At 38.1% G+C, this 20,694-nt stretch overlaps 1 protein-coding gene across 3 annotated transcripts in view; it reads right to left on the reverse strand.

Annotated features, from left to right (window-relative positions):
* Pank1 (pantothenate kinase 1) overlaps positions 1–20,694 on the reverse strand; it is a 62,055-nt gene that overhangs the window by 22,610 nt on the left and 18,751 nt on the right. For all 3 annotated transcript variants that reach the window (XM_021253029.2, XM_087184888.1, XM_087184887.1), the window contains one exon: positions 6,098–6,450. In XM_021253029.2, the coding sequence (XP_021108688.2) occupies positions 6,098–6,450 (353 nt within the window). The remainder of the gene's footprint in view (positions 1–6,097; positions 6,451–20,694) is intronic.

Consider the following 20,694-nt stretch of genomic DNA (forward strand, 5'->3'; position numbering starts at 1 on the left):
AAGCTACTATATTTACCCATTTTGCAGATAAAATATGGTACTACGGACCAGCAGACTAAGTGACATACTCAGAATCCCAATGATAGGCAAGTAAAAGAGATAATAAAAATAATTACGGCTATAAAAACCAATATTTGTTTTTTTTTTTTTTCAGGTCCTTGTGCTTGTGCAGCAGGCAGCAAAACCACTGAGCTAAATCCCCAGCCCAACAAACTAATATTCTTTTGCCTGGTACCAAAGTCACCCTAGCAAAAATGGGTACAGTAGAGTTTTCAAACTTCAGGTGTACCAGAATAACTAGAAGAATTTGTTAAACATAGATTGCTGGGCTCTATCCCCAGAGAATTTCTAAATGCATTTCTAACTGCATTTATAGCAACATCCTAGATAAAGCTGATGCCATTGGTGCCAACATCACACTTTGAGAACCACTGATATAAAAGGAGGAGCACTAAAGATCTGGAAAATGAGTCCATCACCACACCCCAACAAGTGTTTAATAAAGTTATATATTCTGCCTAATGGCATCTGCCCTAGCTAACTCAGAGGGATGATTTCAAGGATTAAATGAGATGCTACTGTGAAAATGCTTTGGAAACTGTATAGTCCTACATACACGAGTTATAATTACCATAGATGTGAGAAGTAAAATAACTGAGGTTTTTTATCTTACACTGAAATGCATTTGGAATACCATTTCCAATATAAACACTAATTTTTAGAGGTTGGTTATGGATTCCCTACATACTAACATAAGAAAGAAAAAAAGTGGATCCTAAATACAGACATGCTCAGGATATATTTGCAAGAGGGTCTCCTTATATGCTTTAGTTCAGTAAGTTAAAAATAACTAAATAACTAAATAAAAAAAAATAAATCTGGTAAAAGATATTCCAGAAAGTTTCATACCTATTCCCTGGGAGGATTTTACGTACCTACTCCAAGTGATACGTCTTAATTATACCAAAGAAACGAGTCACCAAACTGTTTCAGAAATGAGTAATACACAAATCTGTATGATACATTATATTTCTTACAATGCTTTTTGTTTTTGTTTTTGTAACCCAGGGCTTCACACATACTAGGCAAGCACTCACTCTAAGCCTGGGCTCTATACACAGTCCTTTTTATTTTTATTTTGAGCTAGTATCTAAGCTGTCCAGGCTGGCCTCAAACTTTTGATCCTCTTGCCTCAGCCTCCAAACAGCTGAGAATACAGCTATCCTATGCACCTATGCCCAGTTTTCCATGGCGGTTTTGGGGACACTGGCACCATCAATCAAATTGAGTGGCTATTAGTATATTACTAAATCAAGAACAATGTGTACAAAAAATGGTTCATTCTGAAATACAAATTATATGCAAGTTCCATTTCTTTTCACAAAGAGATGTAACAGAAACCTGAGAGAACTGAATTTTAAGTAAGTTCAGTGAGTATTAAATGTATTTTTTAAAAAAGAACTCATAAATGGCTTTTCTTCCCCCAGCCAATGATGAAAGGGGCCATGTATGACTGGTCAAGTGTCAAGCCAGAAGGGAAAATGAAATGAAAATGAAATGAAATGAAAATGACAGAGTCTACCAAACCTTAGAACCCGTAATATCACAAATCAGTCCCTAGATTAATAAGAACCAACCTAATAAATAAATGTACTTGAACGGTCCAATCAGATTCCACATACTCATAGTTATCATATCCTTTCATGATAATCTTTTTCCCACCACCATTACTAACATTTTAGGGCTGTTCTCTTGGAGTATCTGGAATAAGGCCTTCTTAAAATTGATGAAAACAATCAGAAAATCTTTTCCTCTGTTCTAAATCTCACATTAATCAAATGACTGTTTTTATATCCTTTTTATTCAAAGGGGATGTATTATGATTTAGGTCTTGAATGTCCCCCAAAAGGCTCAAGTGTGCAAAGGCTAAGCTTTAGAAAGTGATTGGGTCATGAAGGCACCATAGTTGTCAGTGGATTAATCTATGATGACTCTATAGCTGAATGTGCAGTAAGGCTTCTCCCTTCACTTTGCTTCCTGGCTGCCATGGTATGAGCACCTTTCCTCCACCACAGCCTTCTACCATGCCCCTCCTGCTTTGGAGCCAGTCAACTACGGATGAAGTCCTCTAAAAGCTTTGAGTCAAAATAAACCTTTCTTCCTTTAACCCGTGGGTGTTGGGTATCTTTTTTTCCCCTGCTATGAGCCAGTTACTAAGACAGAACATCTTATAATTTAAGTACATTATTAAGAATCTTTTATAATTTACAAATAATATTAACTTTGAACTGAACAAAACTCATAAGTATCAACTGGAATAAAGAGCTACCTGGGCAGAAAGGATGACTATTTTTTCTATAAATATTGTTTGATGTTAGGAATGCTTTGTATTATTAAGAATATTCTTGTTGAAATTAAGAAGTATGGTAATGGATAAAAATATTATGACTAATAAAGAACAAATTCTGCTGAGTTCTTTAAAACAAAACTTACAAAATATAGTGGGAATAAATACAAAATGAGCAGAAACCTACAGTGTTCTGTGTCTTAGTGTACACCCATGTAGGATTCCCCAACTGGAGGACCACTTTTTTAAAGCATGGGTTTCCTGACTAATCAATGTTGTAGGCTACTTAAAGTTAGATTAAGTATATCACTAATTTTGAAAACTAAATTTTGCTAGTCATAACTTTAAAATTTTGCTAGTCATAACTTTGGAATGGTGATCTTAAAATGTTAAAAAAAGAAAAGGAAATGAAGGGAGGGAGAGAAGGAAAATGAAATAAAATCGAAATGTAACTTTGTCCAATTGAAAGTATTTACATAGAGGTCTAATTTAATACTTGTTTCATGGTTTATGGCTCTTTCTTGTACATTCTAAATGGGATGTAGAATAGTTAACATTATTTAAGGATTTAAGACATTTACTACATATAACAAGGATACATCACACCTAATAATTGCTAACTATTCTGTTTACATATTTTTTGCCTAGCCCTCATTACTCAGGTGGCTTTTTAAAATTCCTATCTGCCAAGTTCATTACACCAAAAATAGTGGTTTTATAAAATAACAGTAACAGAACTTTATGTATATGCACTGTTTTATTGTTTATTAAATTAAAATACACAATAGTATATATTGATCCTTTCCAATTAAGGAATAATTTTCTATTCTATTCAATTTTCTATTCCAAAAAAAGAGAATTTGTATTTTGCACACCTAAATTCCCTAGCACTTGCTGTTCTGTCTGCCTAAAATATTCTTTCCCAGACCTTTGTGGTTTTGCTCTATTACTTCTGATCTTTCTGCCATTGTGACTTCATCACAAAACTCCCTATCCAACTTACTCTGCGTTTACTTTCCCCTTCACAGCACTTAGCACCATTTGATGATCCTATATTGCCTTATGGATTTGATTATGACTATCTGTTCTACTAGAATATAAGCTCAAGGCGGGCGGCGGGGAGGACAGGAGCTCTGTTTTGCTCTTCACAGTACTTAGCACAGAGAAGCAGCGTGATAAATCATTTTTTAAGTGAGTGAATAAATGCTTAGGAAAGAGGATGGTAAAACCTACTCATCCTGACATACTTTGGAATCATACAGGCACATTATTTAGTGCAGTGTCACACAGGATATGGAAAGAGATGTCTCTTTCAATTATGTTTTCACTTTGGCCAACACTGAACACAGAAACAGAAGGGAAGCCCAGGGAATTTGCTTTCATAGATGAACACCTAAGCTGGCTAGACTATTTAGTAAATACTCCAGATGTGCTCCCTGTTCCAATCTACTCATTAACCTCCAGGAGACTGCTTGAAGGAGAGTATGACATTTCCGAGTTTAGAACCTTGAGAAACACACTTGCTCATGGCCAACACTTATTGAGTAACTTTCTCCCAGGACGTACATTACCCCAGGAGAGGGATGGAGGCACTGATAGAGATTGCATAAATGTCCTAAGTCACCTTACTCAAGTTAGGCTCTCCAGTGGAAATAGGCACTGTGTCCTTGAGTGACTGGTGAGCTCACAGAACACCTGGATCTTACTTAGGAGGCATTACTAATGTAGAAGCTCTTGATCATCCTGTAAGCTTTAGTGTTTTCATGCATGTCATGCATATGCCTCAGTGTCCTCATGCTCATCACACAAGCATGCTATAATTGATCATCTCCAGGGTTCACTTCCAATTCTGATGTCCTAGAAATCCTCCCTCCTCTCTCTACCCTACATCCAACTTTTTTGCAAAGGACATACATGCCCCACAGGAGGGCTGTCTTCCCCGAAGTACCCACCTAGGTAAATGCAGAAACAGTACTAGAATTCACGTTCAACCCTTTTTCAATTAGGGACTCAAATTTAGTTCTCATGTCCATGGACCTTAATCTTTTCAGTTTCAAACCTGGTCATTGAACTAGTGGGGTGTGAAAAAGATCCTATGGGTTATTTAATTAAGTGGTAGTATCAAAATCCACTGCTGGGTAGGAAAAAGGGGACACAGAAGTAAAAAGCCAAAACCTGACGATAATCGGTCTTACTTAGGATACTTGTCTAGGGCTCTGTATTGACAGAGTCCTATAGAAATTACTTAACTAAAATCAATGAGGTAAATGGTGTTATGTTTGATGACACAAATAAAATTCATATTTATAGCTATATTAAATACTATGAAGAATGTGCTGGTTTGTTATTCACCGATGACAGACTTTATAGCAAGAGTAGGTTACATTACTTCTATCACAAAATGCAGTAAATGATACCACAGGCTTTGAGAAAATAATATATAATTTCTGTTTGTTTTTTGTGGTGCTGGAGATTAAACCCAGGGCCTCAGGTGCGGTAAGCAAGCATTCAGCCACTAAGCTACAACCTCATCCCTTTTAAAATTATGAGACAGGATCTCACTAAATTACCCAGGCTGCACTTGAACTTGCAATTCTCCTGCCTCAGACTCCCTGGTAGCTAGGATTATTGATCCATTGAGAAAATGTATTTTATACTTACCTCAGTATATATTCAACTTTATGATAAAATTAATCCTAAAATCTTCCAATCTTTCCTTCTTGTATGTTCAATCTTTTTTAAAATTTAGCTCCCTTTATTTTCCAAGATTTATCTACATCTATTTATTGCTTAACTTTATTTTCACTTTACTCTGTGAGAAGAAATTAGGCAATATAAAGATTATTATCTTGACTACAAGACATGGGAAAAATGAAACACATAGATGTTAAGAGACGGGTAAATAAAAAACTTTGCACTTCATCTTACTTGTCTATATCTTACATTTAACAGCATTTGTCAAATCTAAATAGGCAGTGCATACTGACATATACTGCCCATCTGCACGTAGCAGTATCCCTATTACAAAAAATCATATTCCCTAAATGGGATTCACCAATAAACAAATTTATCTACAAATAATATTGAAGATTTCATATTTATTTGTGAGCAAAACCTCTGAATATAAAAAAAGACACAAGAATAAATAGGTAGAAAGAAGTAATTTACAGTAGGATTTACAGAAAGCCTTCCTGTGGGCCTCAGTAAGATACAGATATACATATAGATACAGATATAGACATGAAACCAGCACCATCATTTTGTAGTAAAAGTCTGTGGGAAACTCTAACTGAAATATATACTTTAGAAAGGGATTTATATCATTTTGTCTTTAGGACAGCACATAGCATGAACTGTAAAAGAAATGAAGATGATGATGATAACTAGTATATATTGAGTACTTACTAAGTACCACATAAATATTATATCTCATTTAATTCTTCTTGTTTTTTTCCTTTCCTTTACTAACTTTATAAAGGTGGAGTCTAAGTTGCCCAGGCCAGCCTCAAACATGTGCTCTCCCTGTCTCAGTCTCCTAAGCAGCTAAGATTACAGGTGTGTGTCACTGAAGCCAGTTTATTTAAGCCTTATTGTACCAATTCTACGAGGTAGGAGCTATAGATGAGGAAACTGAGGTACAGAACTAAAGTAAATTTGTCCAAGTCCCAAGGCTAGTAGACTTGCTCTCAAGCATGGAATACCACGATTATGGAATGTGAGAAGCTTTTAACAGAGACAAGCCTGACCTACCATTCTGAAGTCCTCTTCAAACTTGAAAGCCCCACCTCCTGTGGCACAGAGGGTGGTGTGGAGGCTGGAGAAGTTCTTCTCACTGCCCATCTGAATGAATGTGTGCATGGCACAGCTTGGAAAGCGGATGAAGTGCAGGTTCCCTTTGCGCCCACACATGGTCAGGTTTTTAAGTTCTAAGTGGACGTCTCGGATCCCAGATTTCCCATAAGCTGTGTTAGAAGTCAAATATTTCCGGATGCTCTTCAGGTTCTCCACCTCCTCTTGTTCCTCTTCGGCTGTAATATCCTTTGGTTCAAAGTAGACCAACTTAACCAGAGTTCCACCGATATCCATGCCGAACCATGGGAATGCTAGAAGACAGAAAGAGAGTGCTAATAAATCCTATACATGTGAAAAAAAAAAGTTTAATTTTTGAATATTCAAGAACAAAATGCACTTAATATTGAATTTCTTTGAATTCAATTATAAGGCACAGAAATTCATGAGGCCAGTGATGCCCATGACTCTGCCCACACTCGACTCAATGAATGAGTTGGCCTCAGGATTGAGTGAGATGAGAAACATGATTCTGCAATTCCCTATGCCAGTCTTAATTGTGCTTCTTGAGGCTTCAGTATCTTGCCAAGATGAGTGCTGTCCCAGTTTTAAAGATATGTATGTTTTTACATATATAAAAGCTCCCAAATGCTATTTAATCAGATTTGTGGCCAAAGAATCCAATCTGTTCCAATCACAGAGGAAAAATCAGCTACACGGGATGTGCCAAGAGAGGTCTGGGTATACCAAGAGTTGGTCTCTAAACCACAAGGTCCACAATATTTAGGAAGGAGAAAGGGAGAGAAAGGGAACTTTGAGAGATGATGAGCAGACCTGATTATCCCTAAGGAGACAGAAATGTAAGAATTATTTGTGTTACATCTATTTCTTTTTGTATTAAGCAGAGAAACTCTCTTTCCTGAATGCCTAGAAGTTCTCAGGCCTAATGTGAGTGAAGGTCATCTGGAAAGCTTTGAACTCTCATTTCTGGTCTCCTTTCCCATAGATGTTGATTTAATTTGATGGTGTAAGTTCCTGTGCCCAAATTCCCCAATGGTTCCAAGTCTGCAGGTGTAGGAATACTACACAAGAGGAACCATGGCCCCTGCAGGTCCAAAAATAACTACATCTCCTGCCAAGGTCTGAAAAATAAAGGCTTGCTTCTAGGTATATAAGTACTTGATTTGTTTCAGATATTTATCTAATGCTAAGTGAATCTCTATCACAATTATTTTTATTGCTATTAACAGGGCTGAGGTACCTGAACAGGTTGACATTATTTAAAAGCATCTTGGAAAGTTAATGTGCTGTCAAATGCTCTGCAGTGAATACAGAACAAATCCAAAGGAGACACCAAATGCCAGAGCCTTCCACTTCCCTTCCCTCAGCAGAATTCATTAACTAAACTTGAACCATAATGTTAAAACTGAGTTTAAACCAGGTACAGTGGCACATACATGTAGTTCAGCTTTACTTTTGAAAAAGAGGTATACTGCCAAGAAAACCATAAGCCTGAACTCAAATGGCTGGAAAAATGGTCCAAGACCCAAAAGAACTGTGGAGTACTCATTTCTCTAAGCCAGAAGATAGTCAAAGCTGCTCGGCTTCTAAAGAAGGCACATTCTTCAGTGTACATGTTGGACCTATCAAAGCACAAAATGAGAACTATTTAGTTTTGATTTTATTTTCCACAATGAGTTTTTTCCCCCACTGGGAATCAAACCTAGGCCCTTGGGTGTACTAAGCACAATTAACCCCAGCCTGACTTTATTTTCAGTTCTAGGATGGGACACAACAGAACAAATGTTCCAGTGGTCTGAGCAAAGGAAGTTGGCTTTATAGACAGAAAAGGCTGAAGAACACAGAAACAAATGAACAAAAAGTAAACTGGTCATTTCAAAGTTGCTTTCCTTATAAGGCAGGGACAGGGACACAAAACAATAGAAAAATAACTGATAGGTTAACATCAAGTTACTTCTTTTGCATAAAGAATAAGACAGAGGAAACTTCACTACCATGCCGATTGACACTGGCCTGTAGGAAAATTTGGCTGTTACCTCTCTAATCTTGATTTCTCAGAAAGTCAGATAAACTACTTAGTTTAGACTTGTGACCCAAAACTTTTTCACAAGTGACTCCATTTCAGTTGTAAGCCTAGTCTATTGAGGCCTAGTATAGAAGTTTACTCCACAACAATGGCCTCTTGTAACTTTTATTTAACAGATGAGGTCAAGGGGGGTACTGGAAAAAGACAGGCTGCCAAGGAGTGGTGCCAAGAGGGGAAAATAAACCGTGGAATAGGCAGGTCCTCCCAGCGAGAAACAGAGCCCCAAGGCAGCAAAGCCAGAGGGATTTCAGAATTGCTTCAGCATCTTAGAAGTACCGAAAAACTGGTGACTGCTGGGTATCTCCCATTCACTCCATTTCAGAAGGGCAGATAAAATGAGTTATCTAATCTTTATTTTGCTACACTAATTCACAGTGTGAGGGGAGTGAAGAATAGAAAACTTGTCTTCTTTGTTTGAAATCTCAAGATCAAGACCAGCCACATCCAGGGTTTGTATAGAAATGTGTTTGAATTGTACCCTAATTTAGAGCTTAAATTGGGCGTTGTCCAGATGCTTTGACTGGATGGGATTGTGGTTGTGTCCTTTGGGGATGCATGAATGTATTTCACCTGCAAGAAGGAGAATGTACTAAATATGTGTCATGGTTCCTATTGAGCTGTCCCCAAAAACCACATGCTTTCATAGGTGGGGCTTTAGGGATGTGATTAGATTATGGGAGCGAGATACTGGGGATAATTATGGGAATAATCCACTGACAAGTTTATAGCTAAGCATGATGTTGGGAGGTGAAGCCTGGTTGGAGGAGGTGGGTCACTGGGAGTGTGGCCACCCTCCCTCCTCCTCTGATTGCTCTCTTCTTCCTGCTGCTGCCATGCCATGAGCTGTTTCTCCTGTCATGCCCCTCTGCCGTGCCGCCCTGCCCTTAGACTATTGACTGAAACCTGTAAAACTGTGAACAAAAATAAACCTCTCCTTCCTTCAACTGTGGCTGTTGGGTACTTTGTCCCAGCAATGAAGAAAGTAACCGATATGCCATATACAGGAGCCTAATAACCTCAGTGCATATAAACATTATGTACCATAAACATGAGCTAAGGTTAATAATATCAACAAGAATGAAAATAGGAAAAGGAGAATTAGAGGAGGAAGAAGGGAGGAGGATGAAGGGAAGAAGAGGAATAAGCTGTGCTACATACATGTATGTACCCACTCCCCAACATGCTTGTAAACTGCATGTACTGCAAATATGTGCTAATTAAAAAAGAAAAGAAAGTAACTAAGACATGCCCTGTAATGGTCCCCAAAAAACTCTGTGTTGCAGGGGTGGTACACAACACAACAGTATTCAAAGGGGGGCTTTGGAGAGGTGACTGGATCACGAGGACTCTAACCCCATCAGCAGATGAATTCCTGGCTTAATGGATTATTGGGAGGTGGTGGAAACTTGAGGTGGGGCCCAGCTGGAGGAAGCAGGTCACTGAGGTATGTCCTGAAGGGTGTGTTTTGTTCCTAGCCTTTGTTCCTGGCCACTCTGCTTCTGTGTGTGCTTCCTGCCATGATGCTCAGAGCCCATACACAGTGGAGCCAGGTGACCATGGACTCAGGTCTCTGAAACCACAAGCTAAAATAAACCTTACCTCCTTTTAAGTTGTTTTTCTTGGGTATTTTGTCACAGCAACAGAAAGCTGACTTAACACATGCCCCTAAATAGTACCTGGTGGTACTATTATTATTTTGTGACTTTCCCTCTGGCTCAGAAGTCAGAACCTTGAGCTCTCAGAGATGGCTCGTACCTCCATAATGAGGTGCCAGGCTCCAGTGCGCCACACTTAGAAACAAGCTGGTTGTGTTAAATATTCTTCATCTATCTTCTGGTTGTAATAGCTGATTTTCTTGTTTTACATCTAAAGATTAGAACTGTTTGATGAAAATAAATGCTTTTTATGTTTCAGCTGAGTTGCTGTTTTAAAGCTGACTGTTATTCATGCTTTTAATTTATTTCTTACAACTTGAGCTCCCTAGTGAAGGTGGAACTCATTTCATTTATTGGGCATTGAATAAGCTCTTACTCTGCATCACACCGACTGTGTGTGTGTGTGTGTGTGTGTGTGTTTATGTTATATAGTTTAAGAATGGTGAGTACAATGGAGGAAAAAGATGTCCAAAGGAACAGACTAGTGGTAGACAGACAGGTGAGTAGATAACAACTATGTACTTGGTTAATGCCAGGAGAGCCATTTGCAGAGAGTGCCAGCCAACCTGCTTTGAGGGATGGAGGCAGTTGAAACAGGAGTGATAGATAAATCAAGTGGAGAAGTGGGGAAAAGTAAAAACAAACAGCATATAAAAGACATAAAGTCTTTTTCAGTGAGTAGCAGGAAATGTACAGTATCATAAGTAAGTGGAAGTGGACAAGATGGGTTGAGTTTGAGGCTGATTTTTGGTAAAGGAAATGGTCAAGTTCTGTATATGGGTTGAGCATGGCTTCTGCTGAAGATTCTGAAGACCAGGAAATCCTGAGCCACACAGATCATGGGTGAGGACACTGAGTTTCCATGATCAGAAATGTGTCTCTGTGCTTCCTTCTTGCTACAGATAGGAATGAGTGTCTAGATAAAGACCTTCAAATGGGATGCCTAAATGAGATACACTGTAAGGACACCTTCCCACTGTAGAGATAACAATAGCATCCATTTGGAAATATTATACTATATGTGTTGCAATAATCTAAACTCCTTCATAAGCCTCCATTTTAAATTAAGGCAAGGTTGAGAAATTCATTTTACTATGTGTACCTTATCTAAGAAGACTTTGTCTATCCACAAATTATGAGGATTTTTTTCTCATGTTTTCTTCTAACAGTTTTAGTTTTTTGCTCCTGTTTATATCTGCTGTCTATTCTAGTTTTTGTATATGGTGTCATGTAAGACTCAACATTCACTTTCCCCATATGAATAAATATGTGGGCCTTTATCTGGATTCTGTTCTATTCTGCTCTGCTGATCTAATATGCTAATAGCAAATCATCTTGATTAGTTTGTTTTAGAGGAAGGGTTAAAATCACTTAGCTGTCAACCTTTGTTCTTTCTCTTAAAATTTATTTTGACCTTTCTAGGTCCTTTGAATTTTCACATACATTTTAGAATCAGTTTGCCATCCTCTTGTTGTTGTTTTGTTTTTGAGACAGGGTCTCACTATGTAGTTCAGGCTGGCCTTGAACTCACTACATAGCCCAGGTTAGCCTCAAATTCACTGGGCAATCTTCCTGCTTCAGCCTCCTGCCATTTTCTACTAAAAAGAGACTTGTAGAATTTTGGTTAGGATTTCATTGAAACTATCAATCAACTTGGGTAGATATGACATTATCCAAGTTTTCTAATCCATAAACATGGTCTTTCTCTGTCTTTGTAGGCACCTGATTGCTTAATTGCTTTGTTGGGCATGGGTCTGACTCAACAACTTGTTACTGCCACTGACAGTACCAATTCTCTCACTAAAAATTACTTATAATAATTGTGAGTAGGCAATAGTAGAACGGAAATTTTTTTCTGCTATTTGTGAAGATTTGTTAAGCAAACTAATAGGTGGAAAAGATGTTGGGGACTGTGTAATCAACCAACAATGTTTTTAAAAATATACTGAAGATATTTTTACACTAAATCAGTACTAATTATGTTCAAGTTGCCTGAAGACTTCTGCAAGTTAAAAAAAAAACCTTAGTTTTAAAAGTATAAAAAAATTGTATTTCTTTTAAAATTTTTTTTATCTCTGGGGGCTAGCTTTCTCTTTACCATGTGTAAATGGTTGCTGGTATAATGTAATTATTTGATACTATTTACACAGAAACATTTAACATTTAACACCTCCCCACACATACACCCCGTACTGGGGATTGAACACAGGAAGCACTGAACTACCTCCCCAGTCCTTTTTATTTTGACACACAGTCTTGCTAAGTTGCCCAGCCTGGGCCACACAGTGCATTCAAGAATAACCTGGACCTCATAGTGAGACCTTGTTTCAAAAAAAAAAAAAAAAAAAAAACAAGAAAGAAACCTTAGGTCAAGGTCAATTACATTCTGTTTACAATTATGAAAACTGGGACTTAGATTGAGGAATTGTCCAAAGTTAATCACAATAAATATCAAAAAGCATTTTTAGTTTCATGATCCAATGAATTTCCCATTTTGGTAGGCTGGTCTGAGTGGAGTTATCTGTCACTGCAACCAAAGGTTTCTCATGATTAGTATTTACGTACAAATACTTCCTATTTGAACCATGTACTAACCTGTAAATGGAGGCAGAGTAATCTATCACTAAAGTTCCGTCCACTTCTCATATTCCATCATCCTGCACACACACACTCACTCAGCCCTCAAAAGGCATACTTTTAACAGCATAAAACATATGATTTGAAAACTTAAGAACTGTTCTAGGGCCTTAAAGAGATGAATATAAGATTTAATAAAAGAGTTTCTGTAACACTGTAAGGAAACCCATAATCATTACACATGGAACAATCTGTTAATCATCAAATACTCTATGCAAAGAAACTTAAGTCATGGTTTCTTTCAAATTAATGCATAGGGCCCAGGGATTTAGCTCAGTGGTTCCTCTGCCTACCTCGCAAGCGCAAGGACCTGAGTTCTATCCCCAGTACAAAAAAAAAAACCAAAAACCAAATTAATGCATACTAGATTTCCTTAGCTTGAGTTTTAGTCACATGAGATGTTGGCAAAGATGTAACTCTCACATACAACTAATGGGAATGTAAACTGTTACAATCTTTCCATGGGCTATTTGGAAAGATACATTTAAAAACTTCAGATTCCTATTCTCTTTTATGCCTTGGTTCTACTTTAAGGAAATAATTATTCATATGTCCAAAAAAATCAGATTAAAAAAATTGAAGTTTTATTTATAATACTGATAAAACTCATTTATTGCCCAACAATAGAGCTAAATAAAGGATTATCCATTAACACAATGATACAACACATCACCATCAAAATCATTTTGTTGGAAAGCTTTTAATTATGAGAAAAATGTTCACAATATATTATGAGGTGAAAAGGGCAGTGATTATATGCTAAATTCCATATGATGACAATTTTGTCTAAACATTAAATTGCTGTTTGGAGCCAGAAAATAAGAGTAGAAACAGGAGGTCAAAATGTTAATGTCTACTATCTCTGGATTTTGGATTAGGTGATTTTTTTTTTTTTCCTTCTAGCTTTATTGATACTTTTTGACTTTTTTTTTTTTTTTTACAATTGACACATTTAAACTTCATATAATTAAGCTAATTTAAAATTTTCAGTTAAAAACTTCTCTATAATCATGCAAAAGAAAAAGAAATTGAACTGTGCTTCAGTGTGCAGATAGATCTGTGGCTTCATGGAAAACAGCATGAAGATTCCCTAACTCAACTGTTTTCCTTTCTTCTGATGTACGCCCTACTCATATCTACCATATCCAACTGTTATCAAAATCCATCCAGAATCTTAGGAAAAGAGGCTGGGAGTGTAACTCAGTGATAGAATTCTTTCCTATCATGCAGGAAGCCACAGGTTCAATCCCCAGAACCACCACCGCCCCCGAAAGAAAGAAAGAAAAGCAAGCAAGCAAGCAAGCAAGCAAGCAAGCAAGCTGGAAGGAAGGAAGGAAAGAAGGAAAAGCCTGATACTCAAAAGCAAAGTTGTTCAATAAATGAGACACTTGATATCATAAAGGTTCTTTCAGGTAGGAATCTAGGATGGGAAAAGGCCTGATTTGCCTATTATCTTAGTCTGTTTTCTGTTGCTGCCACAAAATAGAGAAAAAAGGTTTATTTCAGCTCATGATTCTAGAGGTGGGGAAGACCAAGAGCATGGCAGCAGCATTTCTGCTCAGCTTCTGGTGAGGGCTTCAGTGAAAAAGGAAGCAGGCACATGTGGAAGGAGCATGAGTGAAGGAGATATGGTGCCAGGCTAGCTTGTCCTCATAAGAGCTGATCCAGTCTTAGAGAAATAACCCAGTCTCTGTGAAAAGATATTAATCCATTCATGAAGTCAGTGCCTCCAAGACCTAATCACCTCATAAGACCCATCTCCCAACACCACAGTGAAAATCAAATTTCAACATGGGTTTCGATGGGGATAAACCGTATCCAAGCCATAGGACCTACCTACCTACACTATTGTCAAGACAAATGCCATACATTAAACTTCGTGATTCAAAACATACTCAAGGAGCACTTGCATGCTTGTGGGAAAGAACCACTGTGGAAAAGTCTACACATCCTTGTGACAATAACCCTTTTCCCCCTGGCACAGCTTCAGCTTCTGATCAGCTTTCTTCCTCTCCCCCAGACAAGGGCAGGAACAAAGGGGCAATCATATTCTCATATGCAAGAGGGAAGGGAGAGGAATAATTGCTCTCAGAAATCTGAGGCAAGTAGAAATATTACCACATCAGGAACATACAGCAGTGGAATCTTTGATTTTATCTCTGCCACTCAAGGCCATCTTACATGTTAGGAACAATAGGTATGGTTGTAGGACTTATAATACCTTTATCCATGGAAATACTTTTATTTTAAAATCAAAAGAAAAACTTTCAGGTTGAAGAAAATGTAGTCATAGGTAATATTAATTCATTTATCTTTACACCAACATAATCATAAATGTAAGTTTTATTTATTTTTTTGGAAGAAGGGGGTTCCCAAGGCAAGTGTCTGAGGTCTATGAAAGTTTGCCTCTACATTTTGTTCCACACCTAACTTCAGCATAGAACTAACATGATGCCATCTACCTTGCATTCGCAATTTGAACCAGGTCTCTATGATTTATTTACAATCACACTTCCTTAAGGAAACTTCAGTTTTAGTACTTAGCATAACTAAATTTGAAAACCGGTTTAAATTATACCAAAAATCACTGGCTATGTTCAACCACATGGTTTCTCAAATTTGCCTAATCATAAAAACCACCTAAGGTACTTGTTAAAAAGAGATTGAGGGGCTGGAGGTAGAGCTCAGTGTAGAGTATTTGCCTCACATGCACAAGGCCCTGGGTTCAACCACTAGCACAGCAAAAAATAAAAAAAAAATTTAAAAAAATACCAATTACCAGGCAAGCACCTACAGGAACCCCTGTAATTCTCATTGGTCAAGTTCAGAACTTCTACTGTAGTTGAATACAAATTAATTGCTGGACTACATCTTAAAAGCAAAAAATGGGAGTTTGAATGAATTGCCCTTGCTTGCAACCATGAGGGCAGAGTTCTGCTGACGGCTGATGGCAAGCCACAGCAATGACCCCGCAGATACTGTACAGCAATGACCCCGCAGATACTGTACATCCATTCCCAGAACACATCTAACTGCTTGTTAATGAAATTATTTATGGACAATTTGTAATTTGAGTGCTGCTGGTGATTTTGAAATTTTAAATACAGCTTTTGAAGTTCTAGGTGTCATTCCATGCATGATTAAAACTTGATGCCTGTGGTTTAAAGAAGTGCACTTATAATTAAACTTCCTTGATTGGCTCATTTCTTTCAGTAACTGCCATTTTAAACATAAGCATGCATTTCTTCACAAAGAAGTTAGCTCTGCCAACAGTACTGACATGTTTAGGTCATGCTGATAGACATTCTTTGATTTGCAATCCACATGGCTACCTTGATGCAGACAGCCACATGAAATTAAAACAATAAACAGAAACACCAACATGAAAGCTATGTTTTAAAGTGGAGATGTTGGGCCGGGGATTTAGCTCAGTGGTTCTGCCACCTGGCTTGCAAGTGGAAGGACCCGAGCGAGTTCGTTCCCCGGTATCCCCCCCCAAAAAACAAAACAAAACAAAAAATAAAGTGGAGATGTGAAAAAAAAATCTTCTGTAAGAGCAAAGGAAGCTATATACTAAGGTGCCACTCTGGTAGGAGCAGTAAATGTATTCTTAGCTTAGATCTACACCAGGGGGAATTAGGGGCTAGATGTTAAATCCCTGAGATTAAAAAAAAATGTTTTTCCTCCTGTGTCTTCCACAAGACCTTAAGGCAACCTAAATTTTAGTTCTTAGAAAAACTACATTTGAAAGTCAAAGTGTTAATTGTATTTATTTTTAAAAATGATTGGCCATGTTCAACCACATGGTTTCTCAAATTTGCCTAATTATACAAACCACTTGAGGCACTTGTTAAAAAAAGCAGAGTTCAGCTTCTTTCCCAGGTCCTGTAGCCTCTCCACAAGAGAAATCAGTCGAAAGAAGAATGTCATTCCAGTGACCAGTGACTTTATCTTCTCCCCAGCACCTTTGTGGTTGGGCCCTGCATTACTGCTGCAGGTCTCAAGAAGGGAAAAGAGCAGGCAGATGAAATTTGGTCCTCAAGCTGGATGCAATGGTGCACACCTGGAATCTCAGCCATTTTGGAGGCTGAAGCAGGAAGACAGTGATCTGGGCCAACCTAGGTAACGCATAGTGAGACCATCTCAAAAGAAAAAACAAAGGAGAAGAAATATGGTTCCTATTCCATGGTAATGTTCTCGTGCTGTCTGGAAAAGGTGTGAGGAAAATACAATTACAGACAGCTATGACAATCATCACTATTTCTCACCAAGAAGCTTCCAGTTCTGCCCATCTAGTGGCAACAGAAGATAAATACCAACCCTTTCCCACCAATATGGTCTTCAGCTTTAATTATACCACCTTCTTGTCCCTGGATGACAAAGATTTCATAGTTCTGATCATGCCCAGCTGTGCTACTGGACACAACTGCCATGCACTTGTGTGACTATCTTCACTGTGACCACTTCAGTAACCAGAGCTGATCACAGCATCCACCAGAAACGGCTCCTGCAGCTTCCTAATTCCCTGTGCTGGGGCTCAAGATGGTAATCTCATTACCTGCTTAAGCAAATACCACTTTAAGCCACCAAGAGGTTTATATTTCTGTCTTGACAAGCCACAAGAGCATGCTTGTATACTCTAGGGATGCTACTGACAATTTAATGCCAAGGAGTAGTTAATTGAAGCAGCTTTGGAGAGAAAAGCATTGCTAGGTGGCATCATTTGGCAGAACAACAGGTCCACCAGAAATGGACTTTGCTTATTTATTTTAGCCTTGACTCTGAAAGTTTGGTAAATCTTTAAAGTCAAGCTGGGGTGGCAGGGGGTTTGAAGAGAGATGTGCCAACTGCTCACATGGCAGTGCAAGCTATAAATAGAGACAAGGTCATAACCACTTGCCTCAAATAATGTGAGACCAACTACAATCTTACTAACTGACTGAAAATGTATTTATTTTGCTCCTAGAAAGGGTGAGGCACTGTGGTAAACAGACTTGTGCCCCCTTGGCACTTATATTCTAGTTCACAAGGACTTACGATTAAAAAGGATAGTCTGGAAAGAAGGAATAAAATTCACATTGCCCTAGAACAGTGATAGTGAACCTTTTAGAGCTTTCAATGGTAACAAACAGCCTGTTGTTTGCCATAGGTTTGCCACCACTGCCCTAAAATCAAATGCTATTAAATTAAGACAGCCCTTTAATATTTACTAATGACAGCTCTACATAGATCACTCTCTTAAGCACAGTAAAGTCCAACACTTTTTAGCCATTCAAGAAATATGAGCCAGGTACTGTGGTGCATGTTTATAACACCAGCACTCTGGGAAGCTGAGGTAGAAGGATCAAAAGTTCAAGCCTAGCTTGCGCATCTTGGTAACTTAGGGACACTTTGACTCAAAAAATAAAAGCTCAATGTGAGGGCCCTGGGGTCAATCACCAGCACTGCAAAAATAATAATTCAAGTCATTCAAAAATAAAAACACAGTGAATCATGAAATAAATGTATGTAAGTCCAAAGATATGATTTTCTTGTGATTAATACTTTGGTGTATGCACGTGCATATATTTATATGCATAAAGACACATACACTGTTTTCTTCTCCTTTCCTTGGTTCCCTTGCTGCATGCATGGGCGGCTAATACATGTTTGGTCTACCAACCCAGTAATCAAGCCTTGAGCCCAACTATATTTGGAGTAGGAATTTACGAGGGCAAAAGGGAGGCAGACAATATTGTGACTTCAAAGAAATCCTACTCTTATGCCATAGTGGGACTGCAAATATTTGTAGTATACTTTTTTAAGAATAAAGATCCCTCATCTAACTTCTAATTTTGTAGGAAAGGATAATGCTCTTGGCCTTTCCTCCACTTCTCTACCTCAAATACTTCAATAATTTAACTGGTATGATCAACACCCTCTAGGACTTTTCTTTGAGCCTCTTCCATGAATTGTGTCTCAGTTGCTGGTATGCTATAAAAACACTTAACTGGCTCTTTGAAAATAATGCCCCAATTGTTCAGTGTTTGCCCATTTCCATGGTATAAATATATCCATCATTAATATTTGAAAGGACAATGCAGAAACAATTAATGCAAAGTTATGAAGAAATGTACAATCAGATCCCAGAGCCTGTACGAGCTGGCTGTAGCATACCACTGGGACTCCTGGTTTGCCTAATATAATCCCAGGCTGTGCCTGTGGTTCTGTCATAATTAATAATGGTACCCCTACCAATATTCAAATGTGTCATTGAAATTATTATGAATAATTCACATTTGGACTCTTTCTCATAGTACGAACTTTCCACAAAAGGGAAAGGATTGGCCATAAAAGGTAAGAAGATATGATTAACTCCTTGTCAAAACATATTGCCTTCTTGCACATAACATTCAAAATACATAATATTATTTTAAGTTTTTTTGTATCAAACATAGGTAACTGGGGCTGGGTATGGTGGTGTGTGTCTTTAATCCCAGCTGGTCAGGAGGTTGAGGCAGGAGGATCAAGAGTTGCAGGACAACCTTGGCAACACAGTGAGACCTTATCTATAAATAAATAACTTAATTAATTAAAAAAAGTTTAAAACAGGTAGAAGGATAAGTATGAATAATAAACATTCAACTAATGCTCAGGGCCTGACTCACACACGCAAAGTTTGGTGACTTCTGGAACTACAACGGCATCTGAGTAAAATCAAGCCAGACAACTGGCTTCGGGTTATAGTCCGGCTTGGAGTCACAAGAAATCGAGTATTACTTCTCAAGTATGGTACAAAGGGTCTCATGAGACTCATTAAATCTAAGAGTTCAAGACTACTGAGGTCAATACTTCCTTGATTCCCTTTACAATGATCCCAAGAAGCTCTTCTTCAATCTCGCCTTAATATTTGCCAATGCAATTTACACTGAATTCCATAGGTGAAATATGAAAGACAAGCACAGGTCTCAGTTCTCCAGAGGGTAGGATCCAGAAGAAGAGGTAAGAAGCACGGTTATCTTTGAATAGCCAAGGAGCTATCATGTAGAAGATGGATTAGATACACCGTATTGACAAGGAACAGGGTAGAAAGTTATGGAGAGGCAGATTTTGATGCAGTATAAGGAAGAAATTTAACCCTACCATTAATAAGAATAGGTTACATTTATCCAGTGCTTACATTTTGCTGGAAGCCTTACTATACTTCAGACTTTTATCAGACTGCAAGTCAACTAAGTCCATCTCTGTATCTTTCACCCCTGGGCAATTTACCCTAGACGTAAGAGTTGTTTGTCCAGAAATTCCAAAGAGTACCAAAGCTGGCCACAGCTTACAGAGGTTCCAATCTGTCCTGAGCCTCTATCTGAAATCCTTGTGGCCTTGGGTTACGCACAGGGTGGAGGCCAAGAGCACCAGGAAGCCCACATTCTAATGCTAAGAACAAGAAGCACCCAGAAATACGCATCTCACTTGTCAGCTGCCACAATAAAGATTGCAGGGCCATTTTTCAGTCTCTGGAGAACAGGTTACAAAGATGACCCTACATAAATGCAGCTGTTCTAAAATCTTGTTCAGTTCATGTTTCTTAAAAAAGAAAAGTGCTCATTTTTCTAACAACCCTTTTCATCTTCTTTGTGCCCACCTCCCTCACTCAAGGTCTGAGACATCAGTCAAGATCAAAGGATACTTCCTTTTTTAAAAATAACTGTCCTGACACTAAATTAACTGTCAAATAAATTACACAGTCTTCTTATTCACTAAGTTGTCAACATCACTCTCAGAACAGGCTGTACTTGGTGTTAGGACTTGCATGGGAGAAATCTATGAATGTGATGAGGTCGAGACTTATGATACAAGCCATGTGCCCTGCTTCCAGAAACATCAGAGGGCATTAGGGAAACTTCCTTTGAGGAGGTGATCTCAGAATAGACTGGACATATTAAAATGCAACCCCAAAAGATTTCCAGTCAGGGCAAGATAAAGTCATGGAAATCCTGAGATTTCAGAAAGCTTTGCAAGCCTCTATGACAAATGGCAACAATATTAATATTAAATGCTATTTATTGATAGCAATAAAGCTAGTATTAGCAGTAAGCTATCTTTTCCATGCACATAACCAGAGTACACAAATTTTCCATTACACCTGATCAGATGGGTATCATTATCTCTGCTGGCAAAGT

This window comes from Heterocephalus glaber, unplaced genomic scaffold, assembly GCF_053883595.1.
Source record: "Heterocephalus glaber isolate CG9 unplaced genomic scaffold, H.glaber_assembly_v1.0 deba00001497, whole genome shotgun sequence".
NCBI lineage: Eukaryota > Metazoa > Chordata > Mammalia > Rodentia > Bathyergidae > Heterocephalus > Heterocephalus glaber.